This window comes from Somniosus microcephalus, chromosome 8, assembly GCF_052327205.1.
Source record: "Somniosus microcephalus isolate GS21.2 chromosome 8, FLI_Smic_1.0, whole genome shotgun sequence".
In the NCBI taxonomy this organism is placed as follows: domain Eukaryota; kingdom Metazoa; phylum Chordata; class Chondrichthyes; order Squaliformes; family Somniosidae; genus Somniosus; species Somniosus microcephalus.
In genome coordinates this window covers 157430777-157449041 of record NC_140994.1, presented here as the reverse complement: position 1 = coordinate 157449041, position 18265 = coordinate 157430777, and the positions used below count along the sequence as shown (strand labels likewise).

The 18265-nt window shown below is 46.4% G+C and overlaps 1 protein-coding gene across 2 annotated transcripts in view; it reads left to right on the top strand.

Annotated features, from left to right (window-relative positions):
* The first annotated feature begins 8230 nt into the window (after nucleotides 1–8230).
* Nucleotides 8231–18265, top strand: part of tspan17 (tetraspanin 17) — a 106294-nt gene continuing 96259 nt past the window's right edge. Inside the window, exon 1 of one of the 2 annotated variants that reach the window (XM_085995260.1) lies at nucleotides 8231–8580. In XM_085995260.1, the coding sequence (XP_085851386.1) occupies nucleotides 8500–8580 (81 nt within the window). In that variant the 5' untranslated portion in view covers nucleotides 8231–8499. The remainder of the gene's footprint in view (nucleotides 8581–18265) is intronic. The other variant, XM_085995261.1, reaches the window with a different exon arrangement.

Below are 18265 nucleotides of genomic sequence, written 5' to 3'. Positions count from 1 at the left end.
TTGTGGATTGAAAACAGTAAGCCCGCGAAAGCCAGTATCGGGAAACCGAAACTCAGGGAAACAGCATACATATTCAATGGATTCTAAGTACAGGACGGTTTCAGGCAAACAGGATGGGGCCCATCAAGATATGGGCGGACAATGCATGAACACTTATACCCATTTAATGTACAAAGGAGAAACCATTTAACAGCCATCAAGGGAAATCTCCAGACCGATCAATATGCAAACCGAGTCACGGTGACAATGTAAAAGACATTAAAAGACATTATCGGCCAGGAAGGCCAGTTAAGTTATCACCGGCTTCCATTACAAGACAAAGCGCCCCTGCAGAGATTTCTGCCCGCCAAAATTAATACAAAGACAGGACTATGATTTGGCGGGAGATAAGACTGTCCCAAAAGGGTATAAATATGGATTTTGAAAAGTCCATCAGCGCCACTTCTACCTCGGCAGCTTCGGAATTCGATCAGGAAGTTTCGGACGGACATTTCGGAAGGGACAACGTGGTCGGTGTTCAGCCAGACAAGGCTCGGCCGCGACAAGAAGACGACGAGGGTGGCCCGGGTACCGTTGTCGGGAGATCATCGACGACCCAGGCCGAAGAAGAAGACACCCTCAGGAAAACCGACGATCCAGGCCGGAGAGAAAGGACATTCCGGGCCTGACACTTCCGTGCCTCAACATCCCATTGAGGTGTTATTCTGTTCCATGAACCCAAATCCACAACAGATCTAGTGGATCTCAACCTTGACGAGCGCTCATCGAGGCTGTGTCTACCCCGCCGCCTCGAGAGAGAGAGAATATCAACTGCGCCAGAAGTTTCCAGATCCACGTGACGACGGAAAGCTGTGCTAAAAGATTGCGAACCCCTTTTTGCGATTCTGATAGTGGTGAGCATGATCCCGAGTTCCTCAAATCGAAACTTAGTTTAGGTATTTAGGGGAGGGAGTAAGGTTAAATCGTAATGTGTTTCCCCTTTTATGACGTGCCGTGTGTTCCCCATTTCCATAGAGTCAAGTTCATAAATTTGTGCATGATTGTAGTTACTTTAATCTGTGCCTATGACATGTATTTTGTAATGCTTCAAACTGTTTAAAAATAAAAGCATCCATTTCGTGCTATTCAACCTGGTCTATTGAGTCCTTTCTCTGCACTACAGTTCTCTGCATCTAAGTCCAAGGTCTAGAACCGTAGGGGAGAGTGGGTCGAACCACTCAAGGGTAATTATTGCACAAAGCCTGGCAGGAGACCAGAACGAGCAAGAGAAACCCCCTACAGAGGATACTTCTCCTCCACTTTGTGCGGTCTTGGGCCAAGGATTCCCAGGTGTCGGTGGAGATGTTATACTTTTTCTAGGAGGCTTTGCGGGTGTCCTTGAAGCATTTCCTCTGCCCACCTGGGGCTCTCTTGCCGTGCCGGAGCTCCGAGTAGAGCGCTAGTTTTGGGAGTCTCGTATCGGGCATGCGGACAATGTCACCCGTCCATCGGAGCTGTTCGAGTGTGGTCAAAGCTTCGATGCTGGGGATGTTGGCCTGAGCAAGAACACTGACGTTGGTGCGCCTATCCTGCCAATGGATTTGCAGGATCTTGCAGAGGCAGCGTTGGTGGTACCTCTCCAGTGCTTTAGGTGCCTGCTGTACATGGTCCATGTCTCTGAGGCATACAGCAGGGCGGGAATCACTGCTACTCTGTAGACCATGAGCTTAGTGCCGGGTTCGAGGTCCTGGTCTTCAAACACTCTCTTCCTCAGGCAACTGAAGGCTGCACTGGCACACTGAAGGTGGTGTTGGACTTCAGCGTCGACGTCTGCCCTTGTTGACAGTAGGCTCCCGAGGTATGGAAAGTGGTCCGCGTTGTCCAAGGCCTTGTCATGGATTTTGATAATCGGGGGGCAGTACTGTGTGGCGGGGGCAGGTTGGTAGTGCCTTACGGATGTTTAGTGTAAGGCCTATGCTCTCGTATGCTTCGGTGAAGGTGTTGACGGTGGTTTGGAGTTCGACCTCTGAGTGAGCGCAGATGTAAGCATCGTCTGCATACTGTAATTCGACGACAGAGGAAGGGACGACCTTGGATCTGGACTGGAGGCGATGGAGGTTAAACAGTTTCCCTTTTGTTCTGTAAATTAGCTCCACTCCAGCGGGGAGCTTACTGAGGGTGAGATGGAGCATTGCAGCAAGGGAGATTGAGAAGAGCATTGGTGCGATGAACCAGCCTTGCTTGACCCCGGTTCATAAGTGAATTGGGTCTGTGGTGGAACTGTTGGTCAGGATCACGGCTTGCATGTTGTCGTGAAGCAGGCGGAGGATGTTGACAAACTTTTGAGGGCAGCCGAATTTGAGGAGGGCGCTCCATAATCCCTCATGGTTGACAGTGTCGAAGGCCTTTGTGAGATCAAAGAAGACCATGTACCATGTTGGTGCTGTTCCCTGCATTTCTCTTGTAATTGACGTGCGGTGAAGATCATGTTCATTGTGCCCCTTAGTGGGCGGAATCCGCATTGCGACTCTGGAAGGAGCTCTTTGGCCACTGGGAGAAGGCGATTGAGGAGGATTCTTTCGATGACTTTCCCTGTGGCAGACAGCAGGGAAACTCCTCTGTAATTATCGCAATCGGACTTGTCACCTTTCTTGAAGATGGTCACAATTACGGCATCTCTGAGATCCCCTGGCATGCTCTCCTCCTTCCAGATAAGAGAAATGAGTTTATGAATTTTCGCCAGTAGTGCTTCTCTGCTATGCTTTAGTGCCTCGGCGGGGATTGCATCTGCTTCTGAGGCCTTGTTCTTCAGTTGTTGGATGGCCTTTTCAACCTCATGCCAGGCTGGGGTTGTGCTGAGATGTTGGCGGGTAGCATGCTGCGGAATGGAGTTGAGGACACTCGTGTCGAAGACAGAGTCGCGGTTAAGGAGATCTTTGAAGTGCTCCTTCCAGCGGGCACTGACTGCCTCTCTGTCCTTGATGAGTGCCTCTCTGTTCTTGGCCCGCAGTGGGGTAGGGCCTTGGGTGCTTGGGCCGTAGATGGTCTTGACTGCGCTAAAGAATTCACGCACGTCGTGGTTGTTGGCTAGCTGCTGGATCTCCTGCGCTTTCTCCACCCACCATCTGTTCTTTAGGTCGCGAGTTTTTTGTTGGACCTCGGCCTTCAGGTGTCTGTAGAGCTGCTTTCTTACTCTCGAGTTCTGTTGCTGTTTCCAGACCAGGAATGTCTTGTGCTTGCGGATTATTAGCTCCTGGATCTCCTGGTTGTTCTCGTCGAACTAGTCTTGGTGTTTCCTGGTCGAGTGACCGAGCTTCTCTTCACAGGTGCTGATTATGGAGGCCTTGAGTGCAGACCAGGTGTTGTGGGCACTCTGTGTGTCTCTGCATCACTGGGAGTCGTCAGGTTGTTTGTGAGGCACAGACTGAATAGGGCTTTCTTAGCGGGGTCTTTGAGTGCTCCAGTGTTAATTTTCCTGCGGCATTTTTTCTGTTGCTGCCACTGTTTTGGGGCTACATTGATGGAGATGACAGAGAGAATTAGGCGGTGCTCTGTCCAGCAGTCGTCCGCTCCTGTCATGGCGCGGGTGATGCGGACGATGACGTAGTCCAGCAGATGCCAGTGCTTGGAGTGAGGGTGCTGCCATGAAGCCTTGTACTTGTCTCTCTGACGGAACAAGGTGTTGGTTATGACGACCATGTTCTAAGCATTTCGACAGGAGGAGGGTACCATTGGAGCTGGCTTTCCCTACCCCCTCTTTGCCGATCACACCTCCCCAGAGGTCCGTGTTCTTTCCAACTCTGGCGTTAAAGTCTCAAAGGAGGATCAGCTTGTCACCCGTTGGGACTCGGGACAGTGATTGTTCGAGGCTGGAATAGAATTCCTCTTTGGTCTCATCTGTGGCTTCCAGTGTTGGGGCGTACACACTGATGACCGTAGCGCACTGGTTCCGGGCTAGGGTGAGCCAAAGAGTCATGAGGCGCTCGTTTATACCGCTAGGGGAGTCTCTGAGACACCCAACTAGTTCATTTTTTATGGCGAAGCCTACCCCATGGAGGCAGCGTTCTTTTTCAGGTTTGCCTTTCCAGAAGAAGGTGTAGCCACTGCCTTGCTCCTTAAGCAGGCCTTCCCCTGCCTGCCGGGTCTCACTTAGGGCGGTGATGTCGAAATGTCTGAGCTCCCTGGCAACGATAGCAGTATGGCATTCCGGTCTGTCACTGTTGGGGTTGTCCATGAGGGTCCTGATGTTCCAAGTCCCAAACTTCATTTTTAAAGGTGGAAGATGCCTGTGCGTGAATTCTTTTAATGCGGGGTGGCCGTTGTACACCAGCTACCACACGGGCTTGACTGAGCAAGGTCTTGGTCCAGTGGCAAGGGGATCCAAGACGATTGTAGACCAGGCTCTGCTACAACGGCCTAGCACACACACACACAAACATAATGCTACTGTCCTCCTCCCTCCTTCCCGCAGGTCCTCTCTGCCTGGGTTTCGTAGGATGCATTGTGGTCCTCCCGATCTCGCTGTTGGCCCATGCCGCACCTTCCCTGGACCCCAACCCCGCTGCTGGTCCACGCTGGGCCACTCCTGGGCTTTGACCTCGCTGCTGGGCTCATCCTCACTCCTGGGTCCCGGCCTCGGACATGAATGATGTTGTCTCTCACAGGATCAAATTAGCACTGATATTCTCGCGATCCCTGGCCCCGAACTCCACTCGCGATCCACTAGTCACTAGATCACTAGTCTAGTGGAGAAGCGTAGTCCCTAACTGCAAGTTCAAGCTGCAAGTTTAAAGTTACCTGAGCCCACTGCCCATCCCCCAACTATGCCTGTTCTTTGTTCTCCGTGAGCACTGGCTCTTCACTTAAACTTAGCTCCCAAATTCCCAGACCTCTCTGCCATCAAGACTACCACCAATTACACTATAATAAAATGATATGCTCAAGGGCCCTTGTTTACTAGCACTCCCCGCTACACAACAGAGACCTTACAAACTATAACCACAAAAATTAAGACCTTCTAAACTTTATAAACTATTAACCTTAACTGTCAAACTATAGAGTAGTATAAATACTCACCTGGCCGTACTCACCCAATCAGCTGCTTCCTCTTGCCCGCATCACTTTTTGAATCATGACGTGGCTCTAGAATGCCGCCGCCAGTCTGAGAGATTGGTAAGCCTCTGAAAAAAGCTCGCAAAATTGAGTTAAACATAGAAACATAGAAGATAGGAGCAGGAGAAGGCCATTCGGCCCCTCGAGCCTGCTCCGCCATTTAATGAGATCATGGCTGATCATCCAAATTCAGTACCCTGTCCCTGCTTTCTCCCCATATCCCTTGATCCCTTTAGCCTTAAGAAATATATCTAACTCCTTCTTGAATATATTTAATGAATTGGCCTCAACTGCCTTTTGTGGTAGAGAATTCCACAGGTTCACCACTCTCTGGGTGAAGAAATTCCTCCTCATCTCTGTCTTAAATGGCTTACCCCTTATCCTTAGACTGTGTCCCCTGGTTCTGGACTCCCCTGCCATCGGGAACATCCTTCCTGCATCTAGTCTGTCTAGTCCTGTTAGAATTTTCTAAGTTTCAATGAGATCCCCTCTCATTCTTCTAAACTCCAGCGAATATAAGCCCAATTGACCCAATGTCTTCTCATACGTCATCCCTGCTATCCCAGGTATCAGTCTGGTGAATCTTTGCTTCACTTCCTCCATGGCAAGAACATCCTTCCTCAGATAAGGCGACTAAAACTACACACAATACTCAAGGTGTGGTCTCACCAAGGCCCTGTACAACTGCAGCAAGACATCCTTGCTCCTGTACTCGAATCCTCTTGCTATGAAGGCCAACATACCATTTGCCTTCTTAACCGCCTGCTGCACCTGCATGCTCACATCAGCGACTGGTGCACAAGGACGCCCAGGTCTCATTGCACTTCCCCTTCACCCAATCTATTGCCGTTCAGATAATAATCTGCCTTCCTGTTTTTGCCACCAAAGTGGATAACCTTGCATTTATCCACATATGGCAGATGCAGTATAATCACCCAACCTGTCCAAATCATACTGGAGTTTCTCGGCATCCTCCTCACAGTGCACACGCCCACCCAGCTTTGTGTCATCTGCAAACTTGGAGATATTACATCTAGTTCCCTCGTCTAGATCATTAATATATATTGTGAATAGCTGGGGTCCTAGCACCGATCCCTGCGGTACCCCACTAGTCACTGTCTGCCACTCGGAAAAAGACCCATTTATTCCAACTCTTTGCTTCCTGTCTGCCAACCAGTTCTCTATCCAAGGTCAGTACCTTACCCCCAATCCCATGTGCTTTAACTTTGCATGCTAATCTCTTATGCGGGACCTTCTCGAAAGCCGGCTTCTCCCGACACTGGGCCTCTGTAAAAAAAAGCCCACAAAGGAACAGGGAGTGGCAATATACACTTAATGGTGCAGTTTTAAAGAGTGTGCAGGGACAGAGGGACCTGGGAGTTAATGTGCATAGGTCCTTGAAGGTGGCAGGGCATATTGAGTGGTTAACAAAGCATATGGGATCTTGAGCTTCATAAATAGAGGTAATGGGCCAGTAATTCCGGTCCCAACGCGTGAGTACGGACGGTGTACTCGCACGTGGGCCCGATGGAAGTGCCAGTTTTCAGGATGCACAGCGCATGCGCTGAAAACCGGCATTTCCTGTCCTCTGAACCAAGGGGTTAAGAGGCGGAACGCGTACGACGTATCAGGCAGCGCGTGCGCGCTGAATTTCATTTTTTTGTAGAGTTGCCCGTGCGTAAAAGCCTCTGGTTTTTACGCTTGAAAATACCAGACGTAAGTACTTAGTTTTACAGGTAAGTGGTCTATTAATACAATTTAGAATTTTTTTTCCACAGGTTTATTATTTTTAAAGAATTTACAGTAAGGTAAGTGTATTTTTAGACCCTATTTGTTAAAAAATTATTTTTTTTTAAAATTTGATTAATTGTTTAAAATAGTTTTTTAGTTATTCATTGTTCATTTATTTAGTGGGATGTTTTTTTAACTTTTATTTGTAGTTTAAGTGCTGTTTTGGGTGCCCTGAGTTTTGCAACCTCCCATTGGTTGCCCAGTGCCCACGTGATCCCAGCCGGCTCATCAAAATAACTACGCTTTAATTCTGTTTAAAACTACTTTACATTCTTCAAAATAATTTAAAAGTATTTAAAACTTTATAAAAGTTACCTAAAGATTAATAAAAATACAAAAAATTTCTTTAAAATGCTGCTCTGCATGTAAAATTGCTTTGCAGCTTGTGTTAAAAATTGGGGACGTGGCCTATGTTAAGGAGACCTCAAGGGGCGTGTCTAACTTAGACTCCACGCTCGAGGCTTCGCGCTGGCTGCACGCCTGGGCGGCGTGACATCAGACGCTGCCCGGGAGTAATCAACTGGAAACAGGAATTGCAAGCATCCCGGGAGCCGAACGGCAGGCGCGCCGGGTAAGGACAGGTTGGAGAAACTGGATTTTTTTTCAGTAGAGCAAAGGAGGTTGAGGGGTTATTTGATAGAGGTGTACAAGTTTATGGTGGGTTTGGATAGGCTGGACGGGGAAAGGCTGTTCCCACTAGTTGATGGTACAAGGACTAGGGGACACAGATTTAAGGTTTTGGGCAAGAGATACAGGGGGGAAAGTGAGGAAAAACTTTTTTATGCAGCGAGTGGTGATGACCTGGAATTCGCTGCCGACAGAAGTGGTGGAAGTTGACACACTCAGTGTTTTCAAGGGGAGACTGGATAGGCACTTGAGGGAAATAAACTTGCAGGGTTACGGGGATAGAGCAGGGGAATGGAACTGACTGGATTGCTCTGTAGAGAGCTGGCACAGACTCGATGGGCCGAATGGCCTCTTTCTGTGCCATTATGACTCTCGGAGGCCACTGCCTGTACTCCATTGATTTAACAATTTCAGTTTTAACACCTCCACTACACCAGCACAGAAAGGAATTGTTACATGTTGCAGTATTGCAGGAAGTCTATGGATTAACTGCCCATTCATCTTACTGCTGTTTGTGGGACCTTGCTGTGCAAATTGAGTGCTGCATTTGCCCACTTAGGTTGGACCAATAAGATTGTCACCAGGACGGAAGTCCGCAGTGCTGTTACGCTTACTTACGCAACAATAGTGGCAACTCTTCAAAAGTAATTCATTGGCTGAGCTGAGCCCCGCCCCCCGTGCGCCACCTGCTGGCCGAGGCCCCGCCCCTGTGCGTGCAGCCGCGCAGGCGCAGTGGCAGTGCTGATGTGGTCTGCGGTGACAGCGCTGGGTGGGTGAGCCGGGGCTAGCGGGATGGCGCTGTGCCTGTGAGCCCGATCGCACTCCCGCCAGAGCGCAGGCCGATGTCTGTCCATTCGGTGTCCTGATGCGGTGGGCGGGCTTCGGTCCCTCGCTCCCGATGTCTGGTGTTGAGCCTCAGTGAAGGCGGCCGCCCGGCTCTTGGTTTCGCTGTTTACGGCCGGCTCCCCCCCACCCCCGCCTCCACTCACCATGTCCGGCAAACATTTCAAAGGACCCGAAGTTAGCTGTTGCGTTAAATATGTTTTGTTCGGCTTCAACATCGTGTTTTGGGTAAGTGCTGGTGGCGGCGCGGTGTGTTTGTGCCGAGTGATCGGCCACTCGGGACGGCAGTCTTTTGTCTGACTCCGGCCCTTGCTCGCTGCTTGTCCTTGTCTGCAGGACCGTGTCCGGCCGGAGAGAACAAAAACTTCTCCTTCAAATCGCTTAAAACTCATTTGTGCTGTAACTCCGGCCTTCGCAGCTGCTGTTGGGTATTTTACAATCGGTGCCAGCAGGGTCCAGGCGGCGTCTTCCGATAGCTTTAGTGCAGAAACATGACAAAAGCCGAACGTGATTCCCAGTTTAAGAGGTACCGTTATTACCAATGTGGTCGTCTGAGTTTGTTTCCCTGTTTTATCAGTTGCTCGAAGCTGCCTGCCCATTGATTGCTCACTGCTGCTTCTCCTTTGGTTTGATTTAACATAGAAGGGCAACCGGTCAGAAGGAGCATAATTTGTGTGTTTTTACTCCATAACTACTGTGTATAGATTTCAACAGCCACCATTTCTAAAATAGCAGTTTTTACATTAAGATCATCTGGTCGGTGATTGAAATAGTAAGGACAGCGAAGTGTCTCCTCTTCACTTTGGAAATAACTGCTTTTAGTCACTTAAAGGTGTGGCACTGCCCGATTTTGAGCTATTGGGTACAAGTTAATGGTTTTAAAATAACATAAAAAATCAAGCTTTATAATAGTTTTTTAAAAGGTTAAAAATATAAGTATGGACAGACTAATAAAAAAGGATGTTTTTAACAATAGGCTGAATTGTTGTGTATTCTAAGCTTTCTTTGGTTGTGACTAGGATACATGTTTGTGTCCTGTCTATTTTAATTAAAATGAATTGCCAAGAAGTGGTGCTGTTTGATCATTTACATAAGGTACTTAATGGATCTGAATTTATATGATCTAAACTATTTTTTAAAAATACAAATGATTAAAAATAGTTATGGTGCAAGTAACAAACAAGCTTTTGTATTGAGGTTGTTATAGCAGTGCCTTAGCACTACTTGCCTTGTGTTGCAATGATTTGTAAAACTATATGCACCTTTTTGGTCTTTGTTTAACTATATAATACAAAAGGGTAAGGAGGACAGCCATATCTCCAGTATTACTTTAATCTATAACCTTTGATCAATTTGCTAATTTTATATAGTTGGAAATTTGCGAGAGTGTAACTTCACTGCCAAGTGCTGACAGGAAGTAATTTATGTGTTATCTTGATAAGTGTATAGGTGCAAATACATATATTTAGATGGCAAGCAGCAGATAAGGAAAAGAAGGAAGTCATCTGGTTGGTGATTAATTGTAGGGACAGCAAAGTGATAGTCCATTTTCTTTCATTTTGGAAATAACAGTATGCTTTTAGTTACCTAAAGATGTTGTACTGCCCAATCTTGAGCTCTTGGGTACAAGCTAATGTTTTAGATAGTATATATAAAAAATGTTTTAAAAAGTTTTTTTTCAAAAAAAAGTATAAGGTTTAAAAATAAGTATGAACGGACTAATAAAAAGGACAGCACACAGAATTTGACTCAGATCCTTGTTGAATTAATTGTGGGGTCTCTGATCCATGGTGTCACAGTGAGCATGGATCAATATTTGGATCTGACTAGTTTGTGGTGTCATGTGGTTTGTGGTCTTTTGCAGTTATCATGAACCAACAGATGCTGTGAACTTTACAATCTGCAAAAAGTACAGTGTAACAATCACACATTAAATTATTAATAGAGATATAGATTCTCCACTCTTGCAGCTAGTTGTTCTTGATGCTGTTTAAAATTGTGCAATTGTGAATTGTACTTATTGGAATATGGACAAATAACTTCAGAAACTTCCAGGATACCTGAGCCTGTGGTGAAGTAATAAAGGTACATAGTCATTTCCAACAGGAAGACCTGGTGACAGTGGGCCACTGAGCCTGATCAGCTTTGAAAGAATACAGAGGGAATGGAGATAGTAATCCTGAATCTGGAGTAAGAGGGGGGGTCAGTGAGGTACTTGTTCAGAATTGAAAGACTTCATGTTCTAATGTCCTTTTTGGGTTTAGACTGGGAAGACAATAGTAATGGCTGTCTCTGTATTTGATGAGAAGTGGTTTGACAATTCTTTACTTATTTCAATTTCTTTATACTTTCTGCTGGATAATTCAATACAGTGTCACTGAGGCGTTCATATTTATGTTGTGTAGAATTTAAAAAGTACACTATTCCATTTGAATTTATAATACATTTTATGCCACATCAGACTGATTATGGTATTCCTTACAAAAGTCTCGACAGTTATTAATGTCATCAGCTACTGCTGTGCTGCTTGTTTCTGAAAAAATAATCAATACAGATAGGTGTAAAAAAAAAATGGGCAACATACGTAAACCATAAAATGGTGTCAAAATAGCTAAGGGTGTAGTTGAAAAAGATCAACCACATTAGTATACACTGCTTTACATGCTAAGACACTATGGAGCAGCAATCAATAAAGCAAATAATATGTTGAACTATATAGGGAATACGGTACAAATCCGAGGACATATGTGTTTAACATAATGCTAAAACTGTACAGTATTTCGGTCAGACTGCATGTTGAGTACTGTTCATTTTTGGCCATTGAGGAACAAGGGAGACATTCAGGCCCTGGAGGAGAGCCATGAAGCTGATCCCTAACGTCAAAGGACTGATTGTTGTTTTGTATCTGCACATTCTTCCCTTGGAGAATAGTGTTAAGTAGTAGAAGGATTCACAGGCTGACTACCTACCAGTCTAACAGGTCTCGATGTGAATGCTCCTTCCATGGCTGTAACCATCTTTATACCAACTGATAGGATGGTTAGTCCTATAGGGGCTCCCTCAACACACTGCAATGACTTGTATTTATATAGTGCCTTTAACATAGCAAAATGTGCCACGGCGTGCTTTACAGGAGCATTATCAAATAAAAATTGACACCAAGCCACATAAGAAATTAGGGCAGATGACAAAAAGCTTGGTCAGAGGTAGGTTTTAAGGAGTGCCTTAAAGGAGGAAAGCCAGGTAGAGAGGCGGAGAGGATTAGGGAGGGAATTCCAGAGCTTAGAGCCTCAGCAGCTGAAGGCGCGGCCACCAGTGGTGGAACGATTAAAATCGGGATTTGCAAGAGGCCAGAATTGGAGGAGTGCATATATCTTGGAGGGTTGTGGGGCTGGAGGAGGTTACAGAGATGGGGAGGGGCAACGCCATGGAGGGATTTGAAAACGAGGATGATAATTTTGAAATCAAACCGTTGCTTAACTGGGAGCCAATGTAGATCAGCAAGCACAGGGGTGATGGGTGAATGTAACTTGTGCGAGTTAGGACACGGGCAGCAGAGTTTCGGATGACCTTAAGTTTATGGAGCGTGGAAGATGGGAGGCCAGCCAGGAGTGCGTTGGAATAGTCAAGTCTAGAGGTAACAAACTCTCAGGGGCAGGGGTGCATCCACACCCATCGGACGCAAGTGTCCCGCTGGATGTCAATCCAGAATTCAGAGCCGGAGCTTAGGTTTCTGCTCACCAGGACAAAGGACTAATTTATGAGGAAATCCTTGAAAAACTTGGCCTTTAGAGTCTTGAAAGGAGGTCATTGGGAGGGGACTTGATGGAAGAATGCAGGGTCGTTTTCCTTCAGAGTAACTTTCTTTTATCTCGGATGGATCCGAGATAGTAAAAGGATTTTCTAGGTGGTTGAACCAGGATGCTGTCCTATCCTGTATCCAACTTGTTAACTGGTTTGTCAAGAAATACTCTGTTTAGATGAAGGTGTGACTCTAGTGATAGATATGACAGATGGTTTCCATTGCTTTCAATAGAAATCCTGTCATTTATACTGGCTGTGGTTGCAATACTGTCGACTGGCAATATATGCTACAATGAAATGTACCCAAATTATTTATACCACTTCTGGAAAAGGTGATGCTGTGATTGTGATGCAGGTGGATCTGTGGATTCAGATATGCCACTGCAAGAATTCTAAATGAGTATTAACAGAGCAGTTTTAAAGCAGAAGGACAATGCCTAAATTGTTTATTTTCATTAGAAATAATGAACAGTGAATTTCTAAGGGGTGTAGTGCTTTGGGGAAAAAAAATCCAAACTTCAAAAATATTACTACAATTACATTAGGAAAACATTTTATTTCACACTGAAGTCATTAGTATTAGCACTGAAATATTAAAATGATAGTTTGAGCATGTTAGGAAAACAGTATTGCATTTTTCATTCTGAAATATTCAATGTTTTATCGAACAGCATGTAATATAAACCATGCATGCAGGCTTAACTCATGGTGACTGAAATAAGATGTATGATAGAAACAGAAACCTAGAAGATAGGAGCAGGAGTAGGCCATTCGGCCCCTCAAGCCTGCTCCGCCATTCAATGAGATCATGGCTGATCATCCAATCTCTGGATTTTTACTGGTGTTTTGGCGATTGAATTCCAGGATTCTGTCCATTTTTCTGTGAAAACCATGTATTTGGTCTTGATCATCATAAGTAATTTATTTCAAATACTTTACAGGAAACTTTGGTTTATCCGGAGGCTAACTGTCCGGAATGCTCGAGCCAGCGGCAAAAATCAGGAGCCGTTTCGTTAGGTTTTTTTTCACCAGTCAGGCTCTGCACGGTCTCTCTGAAGCTGTTGCTAAGCTACAGAGACGCTTGCAAGGTATGGCCGACTGTTTAGAAGCTGGGGTTTGTTGCCAGATATGGAGCTCAAAATCTCTATGTTTCAACATTAGCGCTGGTTTGTCCGGCAGTTTTGATGGGACGGCAACAGCTCGGTCCCGTCGGTGCCGGATAGCACAAAGTTTCCTGTACTTTGCAAAATTATTTATAGCTCATCCTATTGGAGCAAGAGCAAATGGAAAGTTGACAATGGAAAATGGTCATTCTTGTGTCTTAAACCTGTTGCATCTGTCTGAGGTTGAACCAGACTGTTCGCAACCTTGGTGTCATATTTGACCCTGAACTGAGCTTCCAACTACATATCCGTGGCATAACTAAGATCGCCTATTTCCACCTCCGTAACATTACCCGTCTCTGCCCCTGCCTCAGCTCATCTGCTGCTGAAACCCTCATCCATGCCTTTGTTACCTCTAGACTTGATTATATCAACACGCTCCTGGCTGGCCTCCCACATTCTATGTAAACTTGCGGTCATCCAAAACTTGGCTGCCCGTGTCCTAAATCGCACCAAGTCCCGTTCACCCATCACCCCTGTGCTCGCTGACCTACATTGGCTCCTGGTTAAGCAATGCCTTGATTTCAAAATTCTCATCCTTGTTTTCAAATCCCTCCATGGCCTCTCCTCTCCCTACCTCTGTAATCTCCTCCAGCCCCACAACCCTCCAAGATATCTATGGTCCTCAAATTCTGCCCTCGTGAGCATCCCTGATTATAATCAATCGCTCAGCCATCAGTGGCCATGCCTTCAACTGCCTAGGTTTTAAGCTCTGGAACTCCCTCCCTAAACCTCTCCACCTCACTACCTTGCTTTCCTCCTTAAGTCGCTCCTTAAAACCTACCTCTTTGACCAAGCTTTTGGTCATCTGCCCTAATTTTTTGTGGCTCGGTATTCCATTTTTGTCTTATAACACTCCTATGAAGTGTCTTGGGACATTTTAGTACATTAAAGGTGCTATATTAATACAAGTTGTTGTTGTTGCCTCTGAGGGTTACACTCTAATTTTGAACAGTAAAAATTTATAGAATCATAGAAATTTACAGCACAGAAGGAGGCCATTTGGCCCATCATGTCTGTGCCGGCTGAAATAGAGCTATCCAAACTAATCCCACTTTCTAGCTCTTGGTCCATAGCCCTGTAGGTTATGGCACTTCAGGTACATACCCAAATACTTTTTAAGCGTGATGAGAGTTTCTGCCTCTACCACCCATTCAGGCAGTGAGTTCCAGACCCCCACCACTCTCTGGGTGAAACTAGTTCTTCTCAACTCCCCTCTAATCTTTCTACCAATTACTTTAAATCTATGCCTCCTGGTTATTGACCTCTCTCTAAGGGAAATAGGTCCTTCCTATCCACTCTATCTAGGTCCCTCATAATTTTATACACCTCAATTAAGTCTCCCCTCAGCCTCCTCTGTTCCAAAGAAAATAACCCCAGCCTATCCAATCTTTCCTCATAACTAAAATTCTCCAGTCCTGGCAACATCCTCCTAAATTTGAAATAAAAACAAAATGCTGGAGAAACTCAGCAGGTCAGGCAGCATCTGTGAAGAGAGAAACAGAGTTAACGTTTCAGGTCGATGACCCTTCGTCAGAACTGGAAAAAAGCAGGAAATGGAACAGATCCTCATAAATCTCCTCTGTACCCTCTCCAGTGTAATCACATCCTTCCTGTAATGTGGTGACAAGAACTGTACGCAGTACTCTAGCTGTGGCCTAACTAGTGATTTATACAGTTCAAGCATAACCTCCCTGCTCTTATATTCTATGCCTCGACTAATAAAGGGAAGTATCCCGTATGCCTTCTTAACCACCTTATCTACTTGCGCTGCTACCTTCAGGTATCTGTGGACATGAACTCCAAGGTCCCTCTGTTCCACTGCACTTCAGCGTCCTACCATTTATAGTGTATTCCCTTGCCTTGTTAGTCCTCCTCAAATACATTAGCTCACACTTCTCCAGATTGAATTCCATTTGCCACTCTTCGGCCCACCTGACCAGTCCATTGATATCTTCCTGCAGTTGACAGCTTTCTTCTTCACTGTCAACCACACAGCCAATTTTTGTATCATCTGCAAACTTCTTAATCATGCCCTCTACATTGCAGTTTAAATCATTGATATATACCACAAAAAGCAAGGGACCTAGTACTGAGCCCTGCGGAACCCTATTGGAAACCAGCCTGCCAGTTACAAAATCACCCGTCAACCATTACCCTTTGCTTCCTGCCACGAAAACAATTTTGGTTTCCCTTGGGCTTTTATTTTTCTGACCAACCTGCATGTGGGACCTTGTCAAAAATCTATGTAGACAACATCAAACATGCTACCCTCATTGACCCTCCTTGTTACCTCCTCAAAATTCAATCAAGTTGGTCAGACACAACAGAAAATGCTGGAAAAACTCAGCAGGCCAGGCAACATCTGTGGAGAGAGAAATAGTCAACGTTTCAGGTCGAAACCCTTCGTCAAGACTGAAAAAGCACAGGAAATGAAACGGATTAAAAGGCCAGTTTGGGAGCTGGGAAATGGGGATGACAGAACAAAAGAGAAGTGAAGAGACATTAAGAGGTATTCAAAACGAGACGAGATGGTGATAGGACTAGTGGAGAGACAAAAGACGGCTCTAGATTAGGTGTGAAATGCGCTGGCAGAATGAGACAGCTGCCATCTGGGGGAGGAAAAAAAGGGGAAAGGGCCAAAACAAAGGTGTGGATAAAAAGTATATGTAAAAATGTAATAGGGGCCGAGGTTATGATCTGAAATTGTTGAACTCGATATTGAGTCCGGAAGGCTGTAAAGTGCCTAATCGGAAGATGAGGTGCTGTTCCTCGAGCTTACGCTGGGTTTCCGTGGAACAATGCAAGAGCCCGAGTACGGTGAGGTCTGAGTGGGAATGGGGCGGTGAATTAAAATGACAGGCGGCCGGAAGCTCGGGGTCACCCTTACGGACTGAACGGAGGTGTTCCGCAAAGTGGTCACCCAATCTGCGTTTGGCCTCCCCAATGTAGAGGAGACCACATCGTGATCAGCAAATACAGTATACTACATTGCAAGAAGTACAAGTATATCGCTGTTTCACCTGGAAGGGGTGTTTGGGGCCCTGGACAGTGGGAAGGGGGGAGGTATAAGGGCAGGTGTTGCATCTCCTGTGCTTGCACGGGAAGGTGCCAGGGGAAGATAGAGGAGTGGACTAGGGTGTCTCAGAGGGAGCGGTCCCTACGGAATGCTGAAAGGGGAGGGGAAGATGTGTTTAGTGGTGGGATCACGTTGGAGCTGGCAGAAATGGCGGAGGATGATCCGTTGAATGTGGAGGCTGGTGGGGTGAAAGGTGAGGACAAGGGGAACCCTATTGTGGTTCCGGGAGGGAGGGGCAGGGGTGAGGGCAGAAGTGCGGGAGATAGAACGGACATGGTCGAGGGCCGTGTCAACCACGGAAGAGGAATCTTCGGTTGAGGAAAAAGGAAGACATGTCGGAAGCACTGGTGTGGAAAGTGGTATCGTCGAAGCAGATGTGACGGAGAAACTGGGAGAATGGAATAGAGTCCTTACAGAAGGCGGGGTGGGAGGAAGTGTAGCCCAGGTAGCTGTGGGAGTCAGTGGGCTTGTAGTGTTGGTCAATAACCTATCCCCAGAGATGGAGACGGAAAAGTTGAGGAAGGGAAGGGAAAAGTGGGAAATGGACCATGTGAAGGTGAGGGAAGGGTGGAAATTGGAGGCAAAGTGAATGAAATTGTCTAGTTCAGGGCGAGAGCAGGAAACGGCACCGATACAGTCATCAATGTACCGGAAAAAGAGGTGAGGGAGGGGACCCGAGTAGGACTGGAACAAAGAGTGTTCCACATATCACACGAAAAGGCAGGCATAGCTAGGACCCATGCGGGTACCCATAGCAACACCTTTGATTTGGAGGAAATGAGTGGAGTCAAAGGAGAAATTATTCAATGTGAGAACAAGTTCAGCCAGGTGGAGGAGGGTGGTGGTGGATGGGGACTGGTCGGGCCTCTGTTCAAGGAAGAAGCGGAGTGCCCTCAGGCCATCCTGGTGGAGGATGGAGGTGTAGAGGGATTGTACGTCCATGGTGAAAAGGAGGCGGTTTGGGGCCTGGAAACTTAAAGTGGCGGAGGTCATCAGAAGAGTCGCGGATGTAGGTGGGAAGAGACTGGACAAGGGGAGAAAAGATAGAGTCGAGATAGGAAGAGATAAGTTCCGTGGGGCAAGAACAGGCTGAAACGATGGGTCTACCAGGGCAGTCCTGTTTGTGGATCTTTGGCAGGAGGTAGAAGCGGGCTGCGCAGGGTTGGGGAACTGAGTTTGGTGGTCATGGCGGGAAGATCTCCAGGGGAGATGAGGTCAGTGACAGTCTTGGAAACGATGGTTTGATGTTAGGTAGTGGGGTCATGGTCCAGGTGGAGGTGGGAGGAGGTGTCGGAGAGTTGGTGTTCAGCTTCTGCTAGGTAGAGGTCGGTTCGCCAAACAACAACAGCACCACCCTTGTCAGCAGGTTTAATGACAATGTCGGGATTGGATCTGAGAGAATGGAGTGCTGCAAGTTCAGAGGGAGGTAGGTTGGAGTGAGTGAGTGGAGCAGAGAACGACCTTCCATTAACAAATCCATGTTGACTGCCGTTGATTAATCTGTGTCTTTCTACATGACGATTAATACTGTCCCTCAGAATTTTTCCCAGTAATTTGCCCACCACCGAGGTTAGGCTGACTGGCCTGTAATTACTCAGTCTCTCTTTCTCCCTTTTTAAATAATGTTACAACGTTAGCAGTCCTCCAGTCGTCTGGCACCACGCCTGGAGCCAGAGAGGATTGGAAAATGATAGTCCGAGCCTCCGTTAATTCCTCCCTTGCACGGGGGCTGGCGATTTATCTACTTTCAAAGATGCTAAATCCCTTAATATTTCCTCTTTCACTGTTTATCTCATCTAATATTTCACACTCCTCTTCCTTAACTACAATGTCTGCAGCGACCCTATCTTTTGTGAAGACAGATGCA